This window comes from Strix aluco, chromosome 1, assembly GCF_031877795.1.
Source record: "Strix aluco isolate bStrAlu1 chromosome 1, bStrAlu1.hap1, whole genome shotgun sequence".
Classification (NCBI taxonomy): Eukaryota; Metazoa; Chordata; class Aves; order Strigiformes; family Strigidae; genus Strix; species Strix aluco.
The window spans coordinates 129,504,590-129,532,497 of record NC_133931.1 but is presented as its reverse complement, the minus strand read 5'-3'; the positions used below and the strand labels follow the sequence as shown (position 1 = coordinate 129,532,497).

The following is a 27,908-nucleotide window of genomic DNA, read 5'->3' as shown; positions in this document are numbered from 1 at the left end:
AAGTAAGCCACGTCTGCCTCTAACCCCAGGGTGAAGTTAAGCCATTTGACACAATGATTCAGCAGTTATCAATCAACTCAACAGTCACAAACTCTACCTGGTTACACAATTAGTTGAAATAAAGTTTCAGTCATCCTGACTGGCACGGAGGACCAAAGATGTACTCCTCTACAACCCAAACATAATTTTACTTTGCCTGTGGTAAAATGTTCACAAGGGTTCTACTAAGGAGAACAGATAACACCGAATAAATCTTTAACAGTGTGGTGCATGAATATATCTCATCTCACCAGTCACTAACGAAGTGATCTTAGTCTGCAGTATCTGATTTCCAAGGAAAGAAAAATAAGAATGTGGGGAATTGATGGATCATTTTAGTAAGAGCATTTAAACGGTGTCTAAACACATGCAGAGAAGAGCACTGCAACCTAAGGTTCCTGCTTTCCTAAGGGTGCAGAAAAAGCTAGTAGCAAGAGGAAGCAATAACTCAACAGTGGCACCTGTAACTGGAAAGCAAGGCTGTATTGTGACCAATGAACTCTGTAGGCATCACATATATTCAACCTATTAAGGTTAAAATAATCAGAAATCAGCTAGAAAAAGGTCAGTTTTAAGAGCAGAAAACATAGCAGCTGATTGGCATTTCAGCTCTGCTTGTAGGTCAGACTACTGTCAAGATAAAGCCTACCCACTGCTTTGTATTTTGTGAGGAAGTCGTGAGGGAAGTCACCTTGGTAGGCCTCACATCTAGTTAGTGAGAACTGCTTTTAAATGAGATTTTGAGCTTTAAAAAAAATCAACAAGGGAGTAAGTCAGATAAGGGTTTGAGTTTTTCAACCTGCCTTAGCTGTACTTTAGAAGACAGTACCCAACTAGGTGACAGCCTTTGAGAAACCCAGCAAACACTACTGCTGTTACTCCATGTAGCTGCTCCTGTAAGCACCCCCACTGTTTTCTGTCTTTTAACAGTTTTCTCCAGTGAGGATTCAGTCACAGTAAGAACTTGTCCAGTATCAAAAGCTTCCTAATTTTATCATTCCTCCATCCTCTTGACTGCTCTTGAGACTGGGTATCATGAAAATGACCTTATAAATGACTATTTTCTACCATTCAGTCACATGCTCTGCTACTGAAGTCATGGGCATTTCAATTCACTTGGTCCTCTTGCTTCTTTATAAACACTCCCACAAAGCCTGGTCAGATCATGTTCTTCATATATTACTCTCCTACACCAGATCAAAAACTCCCTTCAATATTTCATATTCCAAAGCATTTAGTAAGTGACCAAGCCTCATAACCTAAAAAATAACTAATCTGGAAAGGCTGTTACAGAACCAAAACCCAGGTATTTTTCAGCAGCTGAGCATAATGACAACAAAACATTCAGATAAACACCAGTGCTCATGCTTGGATGGATCCAAACACTGCATTGATCATTCACCACAGACCACGAAAGTAAGACATTTAACACTGTATCACAGGCGGTATCTCCCACAAGTAGCGCTCATGTCTGATATTGTAAACCTGTGAAAGTGTTCAATTTGCAGCTTTGCAGGTGCTTCCTATTCCGTTTTACACAATTTAGCATATTCTAGGATGAGAATCATCTTCTCTCAGCTCTGGAGATCTACAATGCAGACAACTACAGCTCATCCAGTTCTCTTAGATGCTCTTTATAATCAATGGGAAGAAACAGGCACTTCTGGCACACAACTGGTTGAAAATATTTTATGGTCAACTTCACAATAAAATGGAATTGTGCTGTTGCCTTCATAATTATTCTGACTAGATTTATGAGCTAGGTCCACACTGACTATAAAAGGAGTCTAACATGAATACTTCCATTGCAAACATACTTACTTTTATGAATACAATTAATCATATATAAAAATTATATTCTAAATAGTCAATTTATCTGTGTCATTGTTGATAATTAAAAGAACTTTGCTTTTTGTTGTTCAAAAGTGAATAATCTAGACAATGACATTCTAATAAATTATTCAGATGAAATATTATAATGTATTGTAGTATTTTAAGTTATTAAAACAGGACATAATTCTTTTGTTGTGTGGGAGAAAGGGAAAATACTTAGGTGGATATTTTTTATACTAAAATCAGAAATCAAAATTTTTAAAAACTACTTTTAGGAAAGAATCATGGGTAGCTATTATACCTTCATAATTTTTTTCCCAAATAAGGTGTAAAATTGCCTGGAAAACACCAGACAAATTTAATCATGCAAAGAATTGCCATGAAGAACAAAAAAAAAAAAAAGAGAGGGAAAAAAAAAAGATTCCTCCAGGATTTCTGAACAACCTGCTGAAAATGTCCATACATTCAATACAAATTTCCTTATACTGGGACCCTGTTGCTTTGGTTAATAACTCCACGTTTTTCCCATTTGTCCTTATTAGCCAAAGAGCTGCTATTAACCTTATTATTATTTTTATTTTGCTCACATTTATATCAGAAGTACAGTTAGGAAAGTAATTTAAAAGGGAATACTAAATCCTGCTGGCAAGGCATACTGAAAATAGATTTTCAGAAAGTTGATAAAGAAAATGTATTTTGTAGCTCCTTTCTGAAGATTTCAGCACGAATTATTTAGGTCAATTTGGATCTCAAAGTTTAAACATTTATAGAACTTCTGTCTCAGACAAAACACTGGAGAGTGAAGTAGACTGAAGTACCCTCTTTTTTATTTGCATCTCCAGAAAAGAAATAACTATCTGAAATTCAGAGCAGGTTCAACAATATTAGAAAATAATCAACTACAGCACCTCTCTAAAGCCAGAAGATTTGCAAAGAAATTAACAGGGTTTTCTCTAATACTTCTCTTTGATGTATAGTTTTGCAGCACAAAAATCCCTTAATATCCTCTCAACTTGAGAGAAGTCATGTTCTGAAAAAGTCTGCACACATCTTCCTCTAATACATCCAAAACTCATTTTCAACATGACTGCAAAAAGAACAAAACCCAGCAAAACTTGACATGGGAAGACAGTCCAGAATGTGTTGCGACCTATGCAATGTTCCCTCTGACATTAACAAATTTTGTGTCAAATTCATCCTATACGTAACATATTGGTAATCTCAATATACTTTCTTTGATCGCATTACAATTGCTTAGACCAGTCCTTATTGAAACCTCTTAAACAGCCATAAAAACTAGGTAAGACAAGACAAGACTGTAGCCTACCTTGACCTGAAATTTCAAGAGCTGCATATTTATTTAACATATCAGGAAAATTTCAGCCTAGAGGAAAACACCACTACTTTGATCTCTGTCATTCTACTGCACTGAAAAAAACTTCCCAAATTATAGCAAAGAAACAAGAAATGCTTCCCTATAACCAGATCCTGGGCACATTTACCAATGTTTTTCTCTGGCTAGTTTAGCTATGCCTTCAACATCAGAACTCCTTTACTACTGATTGGCAGGCATCAAGAATGTTAAAAAAAGTGGTTATTTTTTTTTCAGTCTCAGCATTCACCTCAATTTCCAGAATCTTCTGTAACAGGAAACCTTTTTTTTTTTTCCCCTGTTCTGGAAAAAAATCAGCTTCACAAAGCCATTCTGCCTCCCTACAGCACCATGTTTCTATCACCTCCTCCTCCTCCTCCCCCCCGCCTTTTCAGCCCAGGACCAGCAGCAACTGCTACAAACAATCCACTTTTGGCTTCAATACTCACAAAGTGCTCACAGTAGCAGTATGAAGCACACAATGAGAAAATCTGTCACTGATCCAAAAAGCTTCCCAGCAAAGCTACAACACTTAAAGTCATGCCACAACATACACAGTGAAATGACAGTTTATAGAAGATGGCTTTTTTTTTTCCCTTTCAACCACAAGCAGTGTCTTCATGATTTCAAGCCACTCCATCTCAGCCACCCTCTGGAAAAGCCTATTCTATTGCTGCATTTCAGGAGTGGATCACCAACAGCCAGACAGACCCTAGCATGTAACTTTCCACACTGATAGCAACTCTTTTGAACTAAGCAGTCAGATGGTCTCAAATGTACCTTAGGCAAAAAAAGCCTGAGGGCATCCAAGGTGCTTGATAATTTGAAGATTGCATTTTCTAAAGAAAATAAATTTCCTGTGTGTTCTTTCTCTGTAATATTTTTACACCCATTTAGTGAATGAAATTTAAACTATCCTCTTGAATAGGAAACTTGTGTTAAGACCTTCATTCATAGGGAATCACGATGAATGTTTATAGTGGCGTAAGACCAATGCTTATGTTGTACAAAGCTCTCAAAATCCATCTGTGAGTACTACGTATCTTTCATTATTTTTTGACATTTCTGAGTGCTGTGTAACTTTTTTCTCTTACTTCCAGAAGCCTTACCTATCACCCATTAGAGACTACTTATTTATTAGCTCGCAGTGAACACAGTCTGAATAGCGACATCAATACAGTTTTGTAACCAGAGATGACATTGCTGAACTAGAGCTGTTAACAACCAAGGCACACTTCTCTGAACCGTAGTGCAGAATCTAAGCACCACCAGCAGATGTCTAGAGACTGTAGCAGAAAATCATGGAGTAAATCACACTCAAATTGTCCCTGCAGTATTTACAATATAGTCCAGTAAAGAAAACTTGAAATGTTAGTTCTTTGCTTCCAAAATGGAAAGTAACCTTGTCATGTTTTCTGGAGAGATTTCAAGGCATATATTTTCTCTTTGTACCTTTCTATTTTTAGTAAAAGGCCCCAGACTGTTACGGGCTGGCAAAGATGGTAGTCCATGGGAGGCAAGGCTGCTGCGACTCCATGTCCCCAGGTCCAGCCAGTAAAGCGACTGGGCTGCATTCCCAATAGATACACATGTAAACTTACATATGCAACACATGGTGGTCCACACATGTATGTGGACAGAAACATTCAGCACTCACATGACTACAGACAACAGTGGAAAAAATATGCGTATAAACAATGTTGATCCCTTCAGTAACTGGCCTTGGATGCTGTTTATCCCATAACTGGTGCTGAATGACCTGGACCTGCCAGTTACACACACACATACTGCAGATCCTCAGTAACTGGCCCCTGGATCCTCTCATCTCCAGCTGCCTTCAACAGGCCTTCCGGCTGACCTGTGGACTTAAGGCTGATTTGAAACGCAGCTCCCAGGCCACTTATCCTACTCACTGGCTAGTCCAGCTTTATATTCACTAGCCATTACACACCGATATATGTACCAACATACGCATGCACTCTGGTCTCTCCAGCTGCTGGCACCTCAGGCTCAGGGATCCCTCTGTCATGAGGTCCCTACTTCAGTTGCTGGTACTCAGACCTCCATACACAAACATGCACAAAGCAGAGTCCTGTCACCCGGGAAAATAATTAGAAATATGAGTTTAATGAGAAGATAGGACAGACAGCAATGATTCAGGCATGGTCAGACAAACATCATGGTCTGAAAAGCCACCCATTTCCATGGCAACAGCCCCTTTTAGCCCCTGCTCTATTGTCCCAAACACGTTCCTCCCCAAACCACCTTGATCCCTGTAGTGGGTTGACCTTCACTGGATGCCAGGTGCCCACCCAGCCACTCTCTCACTCCCCCTCCTCAACAGGACAGGGGGAGAAAATACCACAAAGCATCTTGTGGGTTGAGATAAGGACAAGGAGATGGCTCACCAATTACTGTCACAGGCAAAACAGACTCAACTTGGGGAAATTAATTTATTGCCAATTAATAACAGAGTAGTATAGCGAGAAATAAAAACAAAACTGACAACACTTGCTCCCCATTCTCCCTTCTGCCCCGGTTCAACTGCACTCCTGACTCTTCTACCTCCTTCCCCACCAAGCAGCAGTGGATGGGGAATGGGGGTTGTGGTCTGTTCATAATGCTTCATCTCTGCTGCTCCTGCTGCTGCTGCTCTGCTCCAGCATGGGGTCCCACCCACAGGATACAGTCCTTCCAGAACTGCTCCAGTGTGGGTCTTTCCCACGGGCTGCAGTTCTTCAAGAACTGCTCCAGTATGGGTCCTTTCCAGAGGGTGCAGTCCTTCAGGAACAGACTGCTCCAGCGTGGGTCCCCCACGGGGTCACAGGTCCTGCCAGAAGTCCTGCTCCTCTGTGGGCTCTTTATTGTAGGCCGCAGCTCCTGACAGAAGCCTGCTCCAGTGTGGGCTCTCCATGGGCTGCAGCCTCCTTCGGGGCACATCCACGTGCTGCAGTGTGGTGTCCTCCACCGGCTGCAGGGGCACAGCCTGCTTCACCATGGTCTTCACCACAGCGGGGGGAATCTCAGCACTGCAGGGGAATCTCTGCTCCGGCACCTGGAACACCTCCTCCCCCTTCTTCTTCTCTGGACTTGGTGTCTGCAGGGCTGTCTCTCACATTTTTTTCATTCCTCTCTCACAGCTGCTGTGCAGCATTTTTTACCCTTTCTTAAACATGTTATCATGGAGCATAATGAGCATCACTGACAGGCTCAGCTCTGGCCAGTGGTGGGGCTGTTTTGGAGCTGGCTGCAGCCAGTAAGTGTCTGGCGTGGGGCAGCTCCTGATCTTTTCTTACAGAAGCCACCCCTGCAGCCCCCTGCTACCAAAACCTTGCCACATAAACCCAGTACAGTCCCCTTCTGTAGACTCCTTCTGACAGGTGTCACAGCCAGGACATGGTGTGGACAGCTCTCCTGTGACAGTCCTGGAGCAGGGGGCTCCTCCCTCTGATCAGCTTACCAGGATACCCCTGCCGCTCTGCCTCTGGACTCCCCTGTGCTCCTGGGGATGAGCCCTCCATCACACAACCTCACCCAAACTCTAACTATATAACTCTACTAACCAGACAATGAGATAGCTGCTGTCACGGGGAACTGCTGAGCGCTATGTAATAACTTCTGGCAACTTCAAGCAGTGCTTCCAAAATTCTTCCTGCTAAGTAGCTGTGACCAGCAATTTTTGTTAAAACAAACTGATCTGTCAGGTAAACATTATTCAGGGCTGCAGACCAAACAGAAGTTATATATTAACAGAATGTCTAACTGTTTTCCATTTTTTATTCCAACAAAAGCTTTCTATGACACTCATGAAAAATTAACATAGAAACAATCCTAGTATTTTAACACAGTCTTGCTGAATCTTGTGAAGAGAAAAGAAATCAACAGCAAATCTTCAAATGCTTACAGCTTGATTCTATACTAAATCCAGCTTCTGGGCTGCAAGTGCTGGATGAAAGGTGCAGCAGCCAGATGACTCGGACACCTGCTGTAAAACAACTGTGCAGTTCAAAACCCTCACAAGAGTTTTGTTGGCTTAAGATCCGGCCAGTAGACTCCATGCTGGATTACACAAAGTTTGTCCAGGTCAGGCGTTTTGCTTCACGACCCTTTCACCTCTCCTCCAGCTTCTTGTTTCTTCTCTTCTGAGATCACTATACCACGACGTCCTCAACTCCCTTTCATCGCAAACTCAGTGCCTGTGCTTTCACTGTGTCCTTGGACAGTCACCACCAGCCATGCATCTGGTAACAGGGAGTTTGTCCCTTTGCCTCAGTATCTGGTAATAGCATTGCCAGATAGGTTATTTCTAAACATCCCAGAATATCTCTCTCAGTATACCTTTTGCATAACAGAATACACTGACAACTACATCGCACTACTCTATTTTGAGAAAATTTCACACAGTGAATCGTAAAAAACACATGTCAGCTGATATCCACCTACAATAATACAAATATCAGCCTATACAGAAAAGTTGAACTATATGGTATACATATAAGTAACATCTAGAGCTTGAACAACAGGTTAGTGTTGTTCCAAAACAAAAAACCAAATATTTGAGATAAATATAAAATATTATAGTATTATGGACATCTCATATTTGTAAATTTCTTTCAAAATACAAACAGATTAAAATTAATTTATGTTTAGCTACTGTACTTCATCAGTAAATGGAAGCATTAATTTTAATATTCAATTTATTTAATCTCTGCCATATCCAGGACTTTCTGTAACAAAAGGAAGAGGCTTAACTAGAAATCACTTGTGCCCTTTCTCCTATCAACTTTGCAAATGGACCCACTGTAAGTCTGACATTTATTCACTCTTACTACTTTGTTTAGAGAAAAAGGCTACATTTTTATGCAGTATGTCTTAGAGAGGAGTTCTGAACAAAGCCCTCAGAAAGATAGCAGAAAAGTAAATAGTAAAAAAACCTCAGCAAATTACTCCTAGCAACAGCAATGATTCTAACAGTCCAGGTTTTCAGAAGCACTCTAGCAAATAATAGCACCTTCACTATGTTTACTGGCAAAAAATTATTGAAAACCTTGAACTCAAACTAGAAAAAAGAATTATTATTTTGATAATGTTTGCAATGTGTATGAAATAAAACTGAGTTGTCCTTTGAGACTTAAATGCTAAAGGTCCCATGCAGCTAGTAGTAAAATATCATTTCTAAATTACCTTTTTTTTTTTTTTTTTAAACACAAAGCAATTATTCAAGCTCTCATCATTATGACGTAATATGAATTAACTAATGGACTGCTCAGAAGTCAGTAATTATGACTCCATTACTTTCCATATGTGCAAACAATTTCATGTGTCCTTGTTGTTTCAATGAGGCTATATTTTCTTAAGAGATATTTTATTGAGAGAAATAACCTGAAAATCTCAGAGGAAAAAAAAAATCATACAGAAAATGCAAATAAAAACTGGATGCTATTTTAAATTTAGTTCATTTTTTCATATAATTAAAGAATCAGGAAGGGGGGAAAGTTTGGGGATGTTAAGAAACAAACAGATTCAGTGATGAAATGAAAATATATATTAAAAATAGAAATATAGAGTACGGGGGGGGGAAGATAAAAATATTTAGCAAAATTCAAGCTAGATGAGAAGTTATAAAGTATAAAAAACTGTTTGGTGAATCTAAAACACTGAGGAAAAATTTATGGTGGGAGGCCAGCTAGCTAGTAAAGTTACAGCATATGAAGGACAAAACAAACCTTATGAATACCACAGGCCCATCAGTAGATGTAAACACAAAGATGAAAAGAATATTAACAATAATACACTTCAATATATATTTCCATTCTGTTTCCAAATATAAGGAAGAGGATATTTATGAAATTCTCTCTATCTCACTACCTACTGAAGAAGAGGTTTAGCAATGTCTACTCAGTACTAACTTCATGAAATACTACACCAGAACAGCTTGTACCTGCAATGTCTGGATATGGATAAGATGTTAATCTTTAATTGATCTTAGAGCACTGACAAAAATATAGAATGGAAGTAGCTGACATTAGGGATTGCCAAACATATTGACTGTGGCAATAATAAACTTGCTCATTACCAAGATATTAATACTCACTGTTATTATCCAAAAAGAAAAATAAAAGCTGGCTGAATCACACAAGAATAAACATATATTGTGCCATCTGGAAGCAGATACCATCAGTATAGTATCCATTAGGTATGGCTTTACAAACAGATTATTTTAAGACAAGAAAACACATCAAAAATGGTGGAACAGTCACTATTTTCAAAGAATTGTAGTATTGGAGTCTTCAGGAAGCAAGCTAAAACTGTCCCAGACTAATGTTACAAGGAAGGAACGAAGATTCTAAAAATAAAATTAAAACCTGTTATACTAGTCTGTAATTACAGATTAATTTGCATGTTTTCTATTACTACCTGAACATGTTACAAATTCTGTGTCTGCAACACACACACGGACATATATGTGCACACACATAAGGTATTTATAACTTAGCTGACACTCTTGCATTTCTTAGGTCAGTTATTCACACCCAAGCAAAACTTCAAATCATACTTACCCCAGTATACGGTTCATTCCATGCCTAGCAGCATAATGGAGTGGAGTATTGTGCTGGTACGTTTCTCCATAAGAAGTATTTGGGTCAAGAGTTTCTTTTAGTTGAGGGTTGCTCTCATAGATTTGGCAGGCCAAGTTTTCATCTCCATTTATAAGAGCTTTGCGGAATTTGGTGGTTGTATTTCCCATGTTGCTATCCTAGCTATCAATGGCACTTTTTCCTTTCCCCTTCATCCACTTGCACACTTTTGTAACATGCTTCCAGCCTAAAAAGACAAACAATATTTCAGTTATTCTGCAAAACACTCTCCTAGATGAATTCACCCAGAGCTACAGCATTGTGAGCTGGCATGTGAAGAAGTACATAGGGCCTGTAAACTCTACTCGTGAACTGCTGGAGTCCTTCTAGGTAAATACAAATTTCTGATTCTTCACAGATTATTTCCCTGATAAATCGTGCCATCTCCCAGTGCAAATATTTTCACTACCTATACTCTTTGAACATACAGAAAAGAAAAAAAATGGCCAACGTCCACCCATATAAGAGGATAGGGATGAACACTGATTTTCCATGAAAAAGAAGTGAATTAGAAATTAGAAGTGATTTCAAAACACAGTAGAACTAAAGCAGAATTCTTAAACAAGGAGGTAAAATTCTTCAAAAGCATGCAAGAAAGCAGACATCAGTTTAACTTTTACTTAAAGAAGATCATGTAAAAATGTGCTTGAAGCACCTGTGCTTGTGTAGGTGGGTGTAAACAGCACCCTTCTGTGCCAGCAAGATGAATACACATGAACACAGGAATTACCATGGCTCCATCTTAACAGTTCTGCTAAGCAGACTCTTAAAAAAACACCCAATCCCATTTTTAAAATGACACTTATGAGATCAACAATGAATGGGTCCACACAATGCCAGGCATTATACTGGCACAAAACAACTGTACCTTACAAGTACTTCAAAGTACTTTCCAGCTGTTATGCTCCCCAGCCTCTCACCTTTATCTGATGGAGAGAACCAGCAGATTGAGTTGCATAAAGACAAGGCAGACAGAGCATCTCCACTCATGAGATGGAGTAAGAGAAGCTTATCAGGTCATGCAGTCAGAAAAAGCACACGTTGGTTTATGTCAGAGGGACAGACAGGGGACTCAGCACCAGGCTACAGCTGGTAGCACAGTGAACCATCTAGGAGGTCTCTTTTGTGCATGAGTCATCCCATCCAGACTGCTCCATGACAGACCTTTCACCCCACAAAGCACACACTGGGATCCAAATATGCCAGGCACAGCAGGTTAGGAAACCAAGACTTTTATGTTGGGCATATATAATCAGACAGGGCAGGAGCTGCTTCGTGCCCAGTACTTATATTCAACTGGTTGGGACTATCCCAAAACTTTTATTTCCTCATTGGCTTTCCAATTACTGGTGCCCAGACAGCCTTATAGAGAGAAGAAATAATAGAGGAATCCAAGGGGTCTAGAGCTGCAGAAAATCCAAGGGAATCACGACGTGGATGCGATTCATTGAAAAGGATTTGGGGAAACCTGGGGAAGAGCTGCAATGAGTTATTTTTGTTTCCCCAGAGCAGTTCTTTCACGAGCTACTTTGAGCTACTGTTGTGAACTTACATGTCATGTTGCACCTCAGTCTTACTATAGCTTTGCTCAGATCCCATTCTGCATGAGATCCTTCCAGTTTTGCACTGTCTCCTCTCTGCAGTTCCTCTGAGAGGTCATTTCGTGAAGGGGAGGGAAAAGACCACTTCCATCCTAATCTCACCAGTGCAGTCAGGGCCATATGAGCAGGAGAGTGGTGGCCTTGGTGGCCTTCACTTTCATCCCCTTTTCCTACAAAACCTTGGTGAGACAACCCTTATTTTGGAGTTGTTGTGCCCTACCTTTTGATGTCGTTGTGCGAGATAATGACACGGCTGAATCAGCTGACTCACATGCTAAACATGTTGCCCATGTTCTCCTCTGTGACCAGAGTTACCTAACAAGCAACTGCGCTAAGCAGCCAAAAGTTTCTCATAACAACAATAATAATAAAGTAGGCATTAATCTCAAAGCAAATGCACACTCTTCATATGTTTAGTTATATACGCAAGCCAAAGCCATGATTCTTCAATCACACTTAGGATTCTGCAGCATTTTGTATCTTTCTATCATCTCTATATTTTAAAGTATAAGCATGCAGATACTATGCAGATATAATATTTATATTCCTGAAGAAAGCCACTGCATGTTCACATTACCATGTCACAGCTCTCAGTGCTGCAGATTAATGTGTTTTCAGATGCAGAAACAGCTGTATGACTTCAAATATTGGATAGTTTCAGGCTTTAATGAAAGACTGTACAAAACCAAGAAAAACTCTACACTCTTTCCAATCAACCAGCAGTTCATATTACCTTTAACAGCTAGGATCTCAAAAACAACTTGAATGAATGATTTCCAGTAAAGTTTGTTAATGAGATTAGTTTAGGGTCTTGTATTATCTGTCAATCCCTATCCACCACCAATAGCTCTCACAACTATGAACTAAATTAGAGAACAAGTGCCTGAAAGCTATCACATTCCTAGAATTGTCATGAAAATCAATAATGAAGATCCCACTAGTGTCCACAACAAGAAGAAAAGCACAAAACCTTCTTCCACCATTTGAAATTAGAAGGTAACAGCACCAATTGCCATGCACTTATTTCTGGAAATTAGCTTGTGTCAGCTGCAGAACGTGCTGCCTCTTGCCCAAAACTGGAACATTAAACAAACCTGGGTAGGGATGAAAGAGGGTGCTGAGAGTATAAGGAGATAAGATGGTGCCCTCAGTTTGAGAGGAAGCTGGGGCAGGGTGGTACTGTTGAGATGCTGAAGTTGAGATCTGAATGGATTTAGGCAGGGGTCTGAAAATGCATGGGCGAACTGAGGGTCTGTGTAGAGCGGCTCTACAGAACTAAAAAGCTCGTTATTGCAGTGCAGAAAAGATAAAAATTGTAAATTTCATTAATTCTATTGCATACTGAACAAGCTTCATTTATTTTTGATGGAATATGGATATATTATATAGCAGCAGAGTCTTCAACTAAGAATATAAAAGATGTAGGCACATTGCTTGAACTATTATGTACATGTACATTGTAACATCTGGGAATTTTAGGAATATGCAGCATGTACTGCATGTCACTGAACAAAACAGTGATAGCTGCTTCCATAAAAAAAGCTTACAGCCTATGTGCACAATAAAGGGTTATATATGATACAGACATGATATAGAAAGGTGAACAAAATAAAGAGTAAAATACTTGTTTGCATAACAGGACCACTCTCCAAATGAAAAGATTCTCAGTCAAAGGAAAGGGAGAATTTGAAGAAGGATTACGAAACAGAGCAATGATGTGGCTTTGAACAGACACAAGTGAAACTCCCCGCAAAACCAAGAATCAACATAGAGCCATTGAAAATTTAGCAAACGGCTAACGTAACTATAGTCATCATGTTATCAAAATAAAATGAAAAATGATAGAATGGGGATAGTCCATGAAAGTCCGTCAGGTGAAGGTAAATGGCTTATACATGATGTGATAGCAAGAAACAAACCGCTGGAAGAATGCAAGGAGAGAAGTGACAGGGTCAAAACTAACACAGAAAACAATTCCCTACTTAAAATGCATGATACGATAAACTGTACTAATGCCTTTTACCTTCATACAGCATCCACAAGGTCTTTCATCTTTAACACTACAATAGGCATTTGCCTTTTCCGCTTTGGAAATTTGGTGGGCCACGCTGTAGTTTTCTGAACCACCCCTTAAACATGCCAGCAAAAATACAGAAAGACAGGGGAGAAAGCTGCCTCTGTACCTTGGCTGTAACAGTTGGCTCCCAGCGTGTTTGGAAGTCCAGAAGAAACCAAGATGTGACAGCTGCTGCCTCTCTCAAGCTGCCATAGCTCATGAGTGCCCTGCTGTAAAATATTCAGGATCTGCCCATTTGCAGTCTTCAGTTCATCTTTCAGCTAACAGACCAACTACATCTGCTAACAAAGAAGCCTCTACTTCAACTGAAGGAGAAAAAGAACAAAATACGAGCTGATGCAACAAACTTCTGGATCTGAAAATGGCTGAAAGGGGCCCACTCTGCCTCCTTTTATTGTTTTGTTTTTGTTTTTTTTTTCCATTAAGAGCTTCCAACCCGTTATGTGTTCTCAGAGGACAGTAAGCTAACAAGGTCAATGCTGGAACTAGGCAGTGATTCAGAGAAAGGAAACTTGGTTCGCTCTTTCAACCTCTCATTTCATGTTTTTGAAGGTGAAGGACATGCAATACATACATTCCCTCCTGAAAGGGGGAAAAACGGGTGGCAAGGAAGGGGCCTGGAAGGCCCAGCCAGTCCACAACCTCAGGGATCTGGAGAACACCTGTGGGCTGAATACAGGGATTGCTAAAGCAGTTTCAGAAGCTCCCAGGGTAGTGTGCAGTGTCAGTGTTACCAGTCTTGCTTTGCTATCTGTATAAACCCAGCATTGAAAATCCTTAGGCTATTTTTTAATGTGCTGTATTACAAAAACATCACAGTGGAACAAAAATGACAACACGAAAATGACAATTTTCAAGTATTTTATCTTAATAAAATGAGACTTGAATATAATTTTACAGGACAAATACATTTGTTTTGTAGGTAGACCTATTTACTAAATTTTCAATTCTTTGTTAACAGAAGGGCTATATCATAGCCTTTACCATAACCTTGTAACATTTATCATAACCACAAATATCATAACCTTTCACACCAAAGAACACAGGAAAAGCTAAATTCAATGTTTGCTAATTATATCCCATATTATTTTAGAATTCCAAACATCAACCATCTCATTCAAAAATCAGAAACTGTATTTTCTACTCTACTCTACTATACTCTACCAAACAGAAGTTCCAGCTTAAAACAAAAAAAACAAAATACTGGTTACACAACCCATCTTAAAGTATAAGGAGAGATTCTTATAAACTCAGCCAGGGGCATCAGACTTCTCTGCTTTGGCAATGAACAGTAAACGTTCAATGGGCTTTTTAGCAACACTGTTAAAGCAACCCTTTGATATCATAGCTCTATAAATATTTAACAAAGAGACAGCCACTCTCATAGGAGCTTGAAGACTGAGAACGAGATGAAAAGAAGGGTAAATACAGAAAGACATGGGTAGAGCAAGGTAACAAGGAGATTTTGAGAGCAGTTGCACCAGCTGCCCAATTACTATTGATTTTTCCATGGGCATCATCATAAAAGTGAGTCTGAAAAAGGACAACTGTAATGGCTTAATATGATTTTAGAAGGAGTTCCTCCTTTGAAATACTGCCACGGCACTTGCTAGAAATTTATAATGAATGATAAAATATTGTACAAGTGGAATCAGGTAAGTATTTTTGAAATATCCTACTTCTAACACTCATTTAGGAACCATGTAATGAACACACAAGTCTTTCGTGAGATGACATACCTCTCTCAATGTACATTTGAATTGCTTTAATACTGAAGCAGAATTTCTCACTGAATGCAGCACTAGCACGTGATCATACAGCAGCCGTTCTGTATCTTGGGGGAATGAAGAAAATTAAGGGAGACATACTGTACTACACTGCACTGAAATCTATCAAAATCAGTAAAAAAAATTATTCAGGTTTAACTAGGAGAAGAAAAAGCTATATATTTCTTGCACCAAAAAATCTATTATCTATATAATGAGCAAAGATCAGCAATGGATCTAATCATCATTTGCAACCATTATTTTACATGGTAACACTATGTAATTACACAGTTTAATCCCAAAAAGTCTGAATACAATGTACAGCTTAAAAAAAGTGCACTTCTTATTTGACAAAAGTAGTTTTTCATGTAAACTATAAGAACATTATTGTGGAATAGCTAAGTGAGCCAAGCTCAAAGAAATAAGGCTTTACATAGCCCCTCATCATTAAATCTTACCATTATTAACATAAAACACATTATTGACTAAAATTAGTGTATCAACATGGTTTCTACACCCTTGGAAAGGCAAGTGACAATGAACTGCTTACACAAAAAAGATAAAGAAAAAAGATATCAAAACTACTTGTTTTTCAAAAGTACCTGGCTTTTTCTGAAAGTATAAAATTCTATATTGCATTCTAAAAGCATCTTCCATTTCAAGCACAGTTAGCTCAAAAGGTAACTATTTTATTTGCTTTGGATACTGTAGTTAAAGAGCTCACTTTTAAAAGCTGAGTTTCTAAAATATTTACTGCGGAGTCTGTCCTGCATTATAAATCATAATTTACTGCAGAAGGGAATCATGAACATCTTTGTGGTTTAGGAGAAAGCCTAGTAACCTGGTATGCCCTGGAGTGTCACATTGTGATGTAGGCAATTTTAATCCTCACTAGTGGGATGGACTAACACAAATGAAGCAAGTCAAAAGTTATGTTCAAGAACACTCAGGATATCAAGCCCTCTCCCAAACACAGTAGAAAAAGTCCTGGTTAGTGGTCCTCTTCCTCCCTTACCCCCTCACCTCTCTGGGAAGTACAGAGAGAGCACCCCAGTGCCAAAAAATTGCTCACTTTACCAAGAGGACAAAATTAAAAATGAAACATTCAAATGTGCATACCTATTTTATGTATGGCTGGCAGAGATGTCCATAATTAAGATGTGCAGAAAAAGTTACGCCAAATCTAATTTTTACATGTTTACAGTAAAGATTTAAGATTTGCCCAATTTTAATTAATGGGAAAAAATGTCTGGAGGAAAATTGCTGGATATCTGCACCTGGAGGAACAATTCCGCAAAGTTTTAAGTAACAAATGCACTAGCAAAGCTTGAGAATTGAGTTATGGAAAAGTGGTGGTGCAGGGGCTTGTTTGGTTTTGGTGTGTTTGGTTTTGGTGGTTTTTTGTTTGGTTTTGGTTTTTTGTTTGCACACTGAAATATTCTAAGGTTTGTGCCAAAAGTTCTGAAGTGATCAACAGGAAATGATGAAAGCATCTCTGCCACTTCAAACCTCTGTGAATGGAGCTTGACATTATCAAATTCAGTGTTACATTTTACACGTCAAGCACAGACCAAAAACATAACTGATATGCCAACATCTCACCCTTTGTAAAATGATCACCAATATAATGTTCTCTGTGTTTTAAATACCAAGGTTGAAATGTGGCAATAATGTTGAGAGTTGACTTGAATAAAACATAGTGTAGGGTAGTGAGACAATTAATTATTTCCTCATTTATATGTTTGTGGGATAGAGAGTCTAGCAACTTATGTTATAACCTTTTTATGCTGGCATGTGTACCCACAAGCAGAAAGCTTACAGTTATTGCTCAACTCGGTAATTTGAGACTTTGGCTTACTGACTCAGGCACAAAGACTTTCATCCAGGTGGAGTATTTTCTTTCAGATACACTTTTTTCACAACTCCATTTTGCAGAGAAAAAAGGATTTGAAGCATGGCTTTGGTTTTCTTTGCATTTATACACTTACTGGTATGCAGCAGGGGCAGCGGCAGCAGCGACCTAGAAGCAGTTACCACTTTAAGGAAAAAATTCTGCATAGATGTAGCTAAAGTAATTGCTACATTAATTTTGGTGGTGTTGTCTACAGTACTTGCATTTGTCATTTAAATGAAATGTGGTAAATCCACTGTGGGGTAGGTACATACACACATGGCAGGACACACAAGATACTGTGCAGCCAAATCAAAGGTATACTGTGATAGTTAGATGAAGACAGCATCCCTGCAGATAGTCAAGGGGGAAAAAAAAATCCAGTGGCACAAGTTAAAAGGAGCATCTGTTTTGGTGCATCCTTTTTTTTTTAAAATCCTTAGGGAGCAGCAATTCAGTAAGACAGAACAGTTATCATTCTGTAATTATGCACTGGAATATCCAATAGTCTTACCTGTAACTGCAGATCATTTCATATTCATTCCAGGGTACCATGCCTTTAGATAATCATTTTAAAAATAACAACAAACCCCTCAAAGTTCTCTGAAGTCCAGATAACACTTTGGAGTTTTTCCCAATGGACCGTCTGTCAAGGCCTTAATAATCTGATTCAATTTGCCGTACCTCAGTTACTGATACAAGAGAGATATTCTTCTTAAGGGTCTTTTTAGGCTCCTGTCATAAAATACTGCAGAACTCTTTTAGGGCTAGCTCTTCACTCTTCAGGTTAAGTAGACTAACCAAATCTAAAATAATATAAAATATCTGTACCTAGTGTAATACAAACACTACCACCCTAAGACCTTCTCTATCTAGATCAGAAGGCAAAGAAGCACAAAAAGAAATGTTTGACATTTTATTAGATTAAGTCAAGCTAAAGACAGACATGCTTAACAATTCTGGCATTTTAATCTCAAGAACATTGTTTGTTTTAGTATAAAAAGCTCACTATAGACTGTTCCACTAACTAAAGTAACTCAATACACTTTTGATACAGTGCATAAAACACTGTTAGTTGAATAAATGTCTGTAAAAGTGATCTCTCTACCACAGGTCAATGCTGATAGCACCACTTTTTCATCAAGAAAAAGTGAACAAATATCACCCAGCCCCTATATAAAGAAGTACCAGCAGCTGATGACTCACAGGACAGTTAGCATCAGTGATAAGCTAAAGAATATGAACCAGAGACTGGTATTGTTCTTAACCAGTGCAACATTTCTCATGTTGACAGCACAAGAACCCTGTTCAGGTAGTGTAATGCTTCTCTGATTGGTTTCTCCTTACCCTCACACACACATCATGCCCAATGTGTCAGCTAGGATGGGAGCCTCTTTGCAAAAAAGACTCAAACACACTTTGTTTAACCATAAGGTAAGCAACAGCTCAGTTCAGTTAAACACAAATGCATGTCCCCTGCAAAATCAGTTTCAATAGACCAAAAGAGCGCAGCGAAACCGCCACCAAGAGTTACAAGGCAATGGTTTACAGAGTAATGGCCAAATGGGACAAACAGACTGACACTGTATGGAGCAAAAAGTCTGAAGAAATGTGTGTATTCCTGTCAGATTGACCTGCTTTGAAAAACCATGGGTAAAGACAACCAGTACTGGAGAGCACAGTTAGGACATGAAACAGGAATGAAGATGGCAATGCGAACAGCTACAGAAAACCCTACAGGGAGCTTGAATGACCGATATAAAGAAGGTGCAATGTGTCTTGACCCTGGCCTTGACTGAATCCAGGATGTATTTTTCAAGCATGTTTGCTCAGCTTAACACAATTTAAAAGCCATGTTAAGATTCAGGTAAACAAGTCTGAAACTGCACTGCAGCCTAAAGCCAACCCTCTGGAGAGCCTCTGGTAGAATCTGGCCAGCCAAAAGCTTTAATTATCATTATCAGTGGTGTTAAACTGATACAATTGAAAGCAAAACTCTTTGGCTGCCAAGGCATATCCACAGAAAGCAAAAATAAAGAGGATGGCAACACAGGGCTGCTCAAAAGTACATTCCTCTCACAGTAAAATCTGAAAATCCTTTATATATTTAGAAACCTTAGCATGCTCCTGAAGCAGAAGTCTCTCAGTTTGAGGAAGCTTTTTCACAGGAAAGAGGATCGGTTGGTAAGGTCATGCTGTCACTGGATCTTGTAAATATGCAAGAGGCCTACATGGTGGATCTTAAAAAGTAAGGATAGCTAGTACACATGGTCAGCCAACTGCAATCAGACTGTACATACTAAGCATTGTTCCACCACTTTCTAGAAGTCAGTGCATTTCAAAAACTACTGGTTTTATAAACAGTAATGTATTTTTAATAAAATAAAAATAGAAAGGTGAGCAAACAAATAAATCTAGAATTTTCAATGTAGAATCTCCCAAAACATCATGCTGTATTTCAAATTGTTGGAGGAAAGCAACAATCACAGTATCCCACCGCTGACTCCTGACTCATAACCACACAACTGAGAGGACCAGTGCTCTATCTGTAGACTGCTGGTAGTCTGCAGGTTGCCCATTCTGAATAAACTAAGAAACACTGACTGTAATTTCTCTATTATTATCCAATTAAATGAAAGCACTGAAAAGAATATTACACACTGTTTCAAGGAATATGCAATGCATACAGAGTTCCGTATTTTCACTTAAACAAGCTATGCTTGGAAGAGTGAAGGAGTACATCTCTACTTGGTGCATTATAATTTTTTCATAAATACCTATGGGATGAAACTCTGTAAAATATACTCTACTTACATTAAAGACGTATCTGTTTCTATGGAAGTGCGAGGTAAGGAAAGCACATTCAACTGTCCGAGAAAGATGACAAACAATGATCACAAATGTACCAGACTAGAAACAAACAAGCACATACTTTTATTGTTTCCTGGAAGCATTCTTACATGCTGGTTTTGTTCTCCGTAAAGCTAAAAGACAATGTGACCCCACTGATCTTTCAAAGAGATCTTGATTTTTTTCAGATGAATGAACAAATCAATTTCCTTTTAACAAAGAGGTAATTTAACTGGTCAGCACTCCTTCAGAGCAACACATTCATTTAAGGTCTAAACATAGAATCCAGGAGATCATTGCGTGTCTAAAATGAGACAGATTCCTACAACAAAACATTTACTACGCAGTAGTGCACAAGCATTTTACGACATTTCTGAGAGACAACTTTAGGAACTATTTAGCTCTTTCTACTCCAAGAGGTACACATCCTGCTTGTCACCGTGCTAAGTTCCCAGAATCTCAAGAGTCATCATTGCTAAGAACAAGCCATTCAAGTAACTTGCAGTGACAAGGATCATCATTTGCACCTTATGTACGCCAGAAAATTAGCAGAACTGCAACTGCTGCACTTCTGATAAAATATTTAATATACCCACTGGCAAAATTCTGACTCTGGCAGGGAAATGGCAAAAGATATATTGGATCTAATCTAACATTAATTTACACAAACACATAACTTGAAGAAATATTTTTAACTTTTGCCAGAACACCTCTGCTGCAATATTGGGCTGTTTTTCCCACTGCATACAAACTGTTTAATCATTTACATAAAGGCTGTGGATAACAAAATTTAATTATAGTATGTCACTTACAGTTTGTATTTATGAAGATTATTCTTGACTCTAGTGTAATTACAATGAAACACAACCTTGTTGCATGATAATTATTTTTGGCTTCAAGATAAGTATCAAGCCAAAGAAAACACAGAAAGAATAAAGCTTACGTAGAAAATCCAAAACAACCTGAGCTTGAATCACAGAATGGTTTGGGTTGAAAGTGACCTTTATAGATCATCATGTTCAACGCTCCTTCCATGGGCAGAGACATCTTTCAGTAGATCAGGTTGCTCAAAGCCCCGTCCAACCCGGCCTTGAACACTTTTCCAGTGGTGGGGCATCCACAACTTCTCTGGGCAACCTGTTCCAGTGTCTCACCACCCTCATCATAAAAAATTTCTTCCTTATTTCCAACCCAAATCTACCCGCTTTCTGTTTAAAACCATTGCCTCTTGTACTGTCACTACAGGCCTTGGTAAAAAGTCTCTCTCTGAATTTCTTGTAAAACCCCATTTATATACTGAAGGGCTGCAACAAGGTCTCTCTGGAGCCTTCTCTTCTCCAGGGTGAACAACCCCAGATCTCTCAGCCTTTCTTCACAGGAGAGGTGTTCCAGCTCTCTGACCATGTTTGTGACCCTCCTCTGGACGCACTCCAACAGGTCCATGTCCTTCCTGTACTGGGGACCCCACAGCTGGACATGGTGTTCCAGGTGGGGTCTCATGAGAGGAGAGCAGAGGGGGAGAATCACCCCCCTCAACCTGCTAGCCACACAGTTCTGTTAGTTCTTCTATAATTTCTCCCATTAACATAATCAACATACCTAAAGACTGATCCAGATACTAATACAATACAAATGATTGCCATTCTTTCTAGAATATTGTTATTGACCTTTCCTATGTAAGGCAAGGAATGGAGTAAAGAGAAATGCAAATTACCAGAGTCCCTTATTTTGCAAAATCAGACCCATTTGGCATCAAAATTGCAAGACACGGAACAGAGTATACAGGCTTAAAGTTACAAAGATTTTCACGAACTGGTCTAAAAAAAGTATTCTGTTTTACCCAAGTAATACAATCTTTATGACTTGAATTTAGATGATCTTCAGCTATTTACTTCAAGCTTCCACCAGAAGTAACTGTTCAGACATTGGGATCATAAAATAGCTAACAGTGCTTGATGGTTAGTGGAACTTTCTCCATGATCACACCCAGAGGTCATGTTGAAGCTAGACAGAGAAAACAGTAACAGCAGTTATGCCATTTCTTCTATGCTCTCACTACTCCTGCTGGCAACCAGGTAAGGTAGTGGAAAAAGAGCAGCAGGAGTAACAAGCCTGGCTGGATTGCCAGGAGCAAGAAAAATACAGCAAACAAGGGAAAACAGTTTGCAGTAGTCAGTGGGTGGAAAGTGAAAACAGAAAGGACACTACATCATCCATGGGCCATTGTCACACAAGCTAAATACGGCAAAACTAGTAGGTGTTCATTTAAACTAAAGGACATATTAGTAAAGGGCCTACACAAGTAGGTGAATTGTGGTTATCCTGAACAAACAGTCCTTCTGGCATTTTTTATTTCTAGGAAATGACCGAGACTGTGTAAGTCTCTTACAATGATTTTTCTTTTGTTGAAACTTTCTCAAGTAGCATGTACCTATGCTACTTGTCAATACAATACTCCAGTCAGGACAATAAATCTTCCTTCAGAAACAAAGAGAAGCATAAACAAATGATTAATATTACTACCCTTCCTGACATTCAAGCTTAAGAAAAACGTATGTTACAATGTGCTTTAGAATTTGTATTTATATTATAAATCTGAGCCATAAGAAAGCAGATGTTCTATGATAGAAATAATTCCTAATTATTTAAATAAATATTTATTTTAACTTTTTCTATGTTCTTTTCACAGCTAATATTGCTGAGAAATTTGGGAGTATCAACCACGGAGTTTTCTGCTCACTCCTGCCTGACATACACTTCAGCTCACATGTCCAAAGAATATTAGTGAACACAGACCTTCTCTTTTTTTAATCATTCTTTTTAAAGTCCTGTTACATTTGTCTGTTATGGTCTTTCTTAAACAGCAAAAGTTTGATGTAAAACCCATTCTTTATATTCTAAACCACAACATTCAGGTCACCAGATTCTTACATCTTGTGTCTGCTGGAACATTTCACTATCGCATCCACTGTTTCAATTTCTTTTTATGCCTGAAAACAAAAAACTCTCTGTTCATGCAGAAATGTGTCATAACAATAAAAGAGCATCTGTGCTCCAACAAATCCAATGGCATTTGTACTGATTAAGACTAACCAGTTTGCAGTAAGTTTTCATTTTAAATTACTGCAATACTGTTGTAGAAAGCAAGGAATGGTTTTATTGGTTTAGCACATAGGGTACATCATACCACACTTCACTAACCAGCCTATATAATCAAATTATTCTTCCGACAAAGTCTTTAAAAAATTTTATTCATCCCCAATGTAGTAATTTAACAGCAACTTCCATGAGCTTGGATTAAACAACATAAAGACATCTCTTTGAACATCATCCTACAGTTGTGCTAAAAGCTAAGAGAAGGTAGACAAGAAGGCTGTTCAAAGGTACCTGGAGCAAGATACAATCTCAGCCAAATTTGATGATCTGAAAACTATTATATCAAAGTGTTTGACCTAGGTAAATGGCTACCTGATACAGCAAAAGATAAATGCAGATCAACAGTTTCTGGATGAAAACTACTGCCCCAATTCATGACAGAATCCGTGATTTTTCACAGAAGAAAGAGAGCAAGCTTTTGGGTACTGAGAAATGAAGGATACTTGATGACAATAAAGGCTCCTATCCCTGTGCTTGTTAAAATCAAGATTTAAGTAATCAGAAAGGATCAGGATGGTGCTGAACTTCTGGCAGAATCTCAGGTATCTTCTCCAGGGGAATTCTATGGATGTAACACCAAAATGAGTTTAAAAGACATTGAAGACCTGCAGGAGTTGCATTCCTCAGTTTTATTTACTTCTGCATGCTACAGAGAAATGGTTTTCCTGGATTGCAGCCTCAGAAATGGATATAATCCATTATCTTTCCTGATAGTAATCAGTCCTATATATTACAGAAAGTTGTAAAAAGCTTAACTAGACAATGAACAATCTGATAAGGGAATACATTTCTTTAGTTCAGTAACTAAGTGCTTGACCTTGTCCTGAAATCAGAATCCTGCATCATTCATATTTATTCATGAGCGTTCTTATTGCTTGCATCCAAAGTCCAATACTCCAAAAATTATAATAGATTCTTGGAGCCAATGTGTTCTTGAGATAATGGGTTCAACTGATATTAGATGTGAAAACCTGAAAAATTACCTTGCTTCTACAGCAGACTAAGAAAGTAAAAACTTTAGAGAGCTTTTTGTAGATAAATTACTAGGCTAAAAAAAGAGGAATTACAAAAATACTAGGCAAGCCTTTAAAAAAATATGAAAGCAAAACCCACTTTTTTTCCAAACTCTTTAGATTTGGAAGGGTTATAGTGTAAATTAAAAATGACTGTAGGGCTGACAAAGGCTGGTAAGAGTCCTTTGCTCTCTTGAAAGCTATTTCAGATGGACTGGGGAAAAAAAAAAGTGTCAATCCTCAAAAATAAAGGCGAAGTGTTCTTAAGAATAAATATCCAAAATTCTAAATGGGACAAAAACTGATTTATGCCTGCCTTGAAAGAATTTTATCCCTAACAGCAATTCTATTTCAAGACATTAGTTTAAAGCAAGCTGAAGATGATTTTCATGACATATACTCAAATGTTTTTAATGACAACTGGATTACTTCTTCAATTCTAACAATCTCATTTACCACTTCTACTGTTTATATGTCAACATTTTACTGATTAATACAATTTATTGTGTGTTTTCAGGAAACAGCATTATGCCTGGTTTGCAGAAAAATTTCCATTGGTTTTAGACTTCACAAATATGAAATCAAACAGATGATCTGTAACTTTAGTTCTTTCAAAAGTCTGCTGTTACCAATATATGCATTTTTCTTTCCCATTTTGTTTCCAAAGATTATAAACATAGTTGCAATAATGGCCATATTGGATCAGATACTTCTCATCTAATACCTTGTCCAGAGAGTTGCCAGCAGAGTATACCAATGAAAAGTGTAAAAATTGGGCAAGTATGAACTGATACTTTTCCACAATACTCTCCCAGTTTTTGGCAATTTACCACTTTACAAATTTTTGAGCCACATACGCTGTTCTTATATTAATAACTTGTAATGCATTTTTCGTGCATTAATTTGTTGAGAAACTCCCTGAATCTATGGAAAATTTTAACAGCCACAGCATCCTGAAACTTCACAGCTTAACTATTCACTGTGAAGAAACACGTTTTTAACCTGCCACTTGTTAAATTTCATTTTCACTGTTTACAAGAACAGAGAGGTACATAGAAAAAACTTTTCCTATTTACTCTCTCCATTCCACTTGTGATTTTAGAGATTTCTATCATATCACCTTTTACAGGTGATCACCCTTCTGTCATACCAATCTTTTGCTCTTTTACAGATTGATTAAGCCTAATCCTTAAGGAATGGATTCTGTGCAACTTTTAGGATCCTTTCTGCTTTTTCTGACCTATTCCCAATGCCACCAACACCTTTTTGAGTTAGGAGACAAGGAGCTGTGTACAACATACAAAATGCAGGAATTTACATGGTGGTGGCACGGTCTCTACTGTTTCAACATCTGATTTACTTTTTGGACTGGTACTAAGTACTAAGCTGATTTTCACCAGAGTTTTTATTATAACCTCAAGACCTTGTGCCTGAGTGGCAATAATTAATTCTATATAAATTTAGAGCCCTTTTCTTTCCCTCAACCATGTGAATCTCTCACCTCTAGATATATTGAGTTTCATATGTTATTTATCATTGTGTCTCATAAAATTCTTTTGCAGTTGACACTGTGTTTGCAGTATTGTCTAGAGACTATCATCTCACTACTTAACATCTTTTCCAGATCATTTATCATCACATTAAACAGCAGAGGTCCTAGCACTGATCTATCTGGGACTCAATAACTTTCAATCACTGAGAAAACTGACTCTTTATTCCTACCCATTTCCTGTCTTTTAACCAGGGACTTCTGCATGCAACAGACCCTTCCTCTTTCTCAAAGCTGTTTGGACTCTTTTAAGACTTCTAAGCAAGGTATCATGTGAAATACCCTTTGAAAATCCAAGTAGATTATATCAAATGCATTTTCCCTGCTGACTTCCTCAAAGAATTCCAGTAAGTTTGTGAGACAAGACTTTCCCTTATAATGCTATGTTGACTGTTCCTTAAGACATCACATTTACCAACATGTCTGCTAATTTGGCCCATTATCACATCGTTTCTACTAATATTTCAGGAACAGGCATAAAGCTTACACATCTGTTGTTCCACAAGCCTGGAATCTTTTAAAAATTGCATCATGTTAACTCACCTCCAGTAATCCGGCACCAAGTTAGTTCTTATGAGAGAGGTTAAACATGACAAAAAACAGGGTTTTTGCAGTTTAATTATCAAAAAGTGTGCTACAGAAAACCATATTTGCACTGAGAAAAATAACCTGAAACAGTCTACACAGCTTTTCCACAAGATTCAATGCAGATTGACAGTTATGAGATCAGACCTACAAAATTAGTCCCTCGCTCTCATCACCAAGTAAGTACATCTCACTTTGGCAAACGATACTTGATAAAGGGATGGTGTCTACACTGATCTCCTTTTACCTTGCTCGATTGAGCCAGAATGCAGGAAATCTGTAAAGCACATCTAGAATATTTTTTACATTAAGATGGAGGAGCGATATTCTGTATTTTAAAAACATTGAATTATTTTAGACTTCCCTCCCCATTTTCTCATTAAAGACCTCTCTCACTGAGAGATGCTGAATTATCAAGGAAAGATCATAGCCAGGTGCTACAAAAGAGAGAGGAAAGAATAAGCAGTCTTGCGTGTTTTTTCTCCTACTCTGATAAACTTCATGGTATCACATACGCAGACCTTGCTTCTCCATACTCTTCTCTACTTCATAGCAACAACAAATAAAGGAAAAATTGCCAAATAAAATGTCCCTCTCCCCACAACCCCCCTGTTCCCATGCTCTCCTGTGGTCTGTAAATCTTGTCACTCTTATTACTGTTCTTCTCCACTTCTTGTTTCCTGGGGAAGAACAAGGAGACATCTCCTCATAGAAAACACTTGAATAGCCAAAGCATACCTGAAAATTTTCACTGTACTTCCCAATATGGAGAAAATTCCTCTGTCCAGAAACAGATTTAAACATTCAACACTAATTATAGAGTCTAATATACCAGTCAGGAAATACTTTAATTTTTATGCTTTAAACCAGAACACTGCAGTCTAAAAAAGGGAATCATTATAAAAAGATTTAGATTGTAATTTGACAGTTATGCTGGATTGCTGTAGAACCAGATCATCTGAGGTACCAGATTTAAGCCTGTTCAGTATCAGATTGCTAATGGTTGTACAGTAATGCTTCCCCACCTCAGCAAAAGCCTTTGGCTTGCTATCCAGTAGCCAAGATCATCTCATACCTTGTACACCAAAATTCACCTTTGTGTACTGCCCAAGTTTTTGCAGAATATTTTTTGGGGGGTGGAAAGCTGCTGCCTTACCTCTTTTTACAGCCAGCTACTGTGTCAACAAACATGTGTTCTGAAAAGTAGCATTTACTAGACTTACATACCCTTTGTTTCTAACATTGTTTGCCCACAAGACCATCTAGTATCAAAATATATAATGTGGAGTTAACACTGCCTGTGCTGTGTTCTCCACTAACTCTGTTCCTTCCACATCTGCTCCATACAGCTCCCAGGGTCATAAGAAAAGAATGACTGACCACACTGCAAACAGCTAGCTCACCAGTGGATCCGGTACTTCTGGTTCAGTGAGGTGACTTTTAGGACCTCTGCGTGCGTTATTTGCTGCTACATTAGACAGAAAGGTCCTGCAGAACAGAAAGATCCAGGTAATCCTCCTGACTCGGGAGGTGTCAGT

General features: G+C 38.4%; 1 protein-coding gene across 6 annotated transcripts in view; it reads right to left on the bottom strand.

Annotated features, from left to right (window-relative positions):
• ANKIB1 (ankyrin repeat and IBR domain containing 1) overlaps nt 1-27,908 on the bottom strand; it is a 104,333-nt gene that overhangs the window by 57,455 nt on the left and 18,970 nt on the right. For 5 of the 6 annotated variants that reach the window (XM_074835473.1, XM_074835482.1, XM_074835436.1 and 2 more), the window contains exon 2: nt 9,805-10,069. In XM_074835473.1, the coding sequence (XP_074691574.1) occupies nt 9,805-9,992 (188 nt within the window). In that variant the 5' untranslated portion in view covers nt 9,993-10,069. Of the gene's footprint in view, nt 1-9,804; nt 10,070-27,773; nt 27,899-27,908 lie in introns of those variants that run through there. The other variant, XM_074835446.1, reaches the window with a different exon arrangement.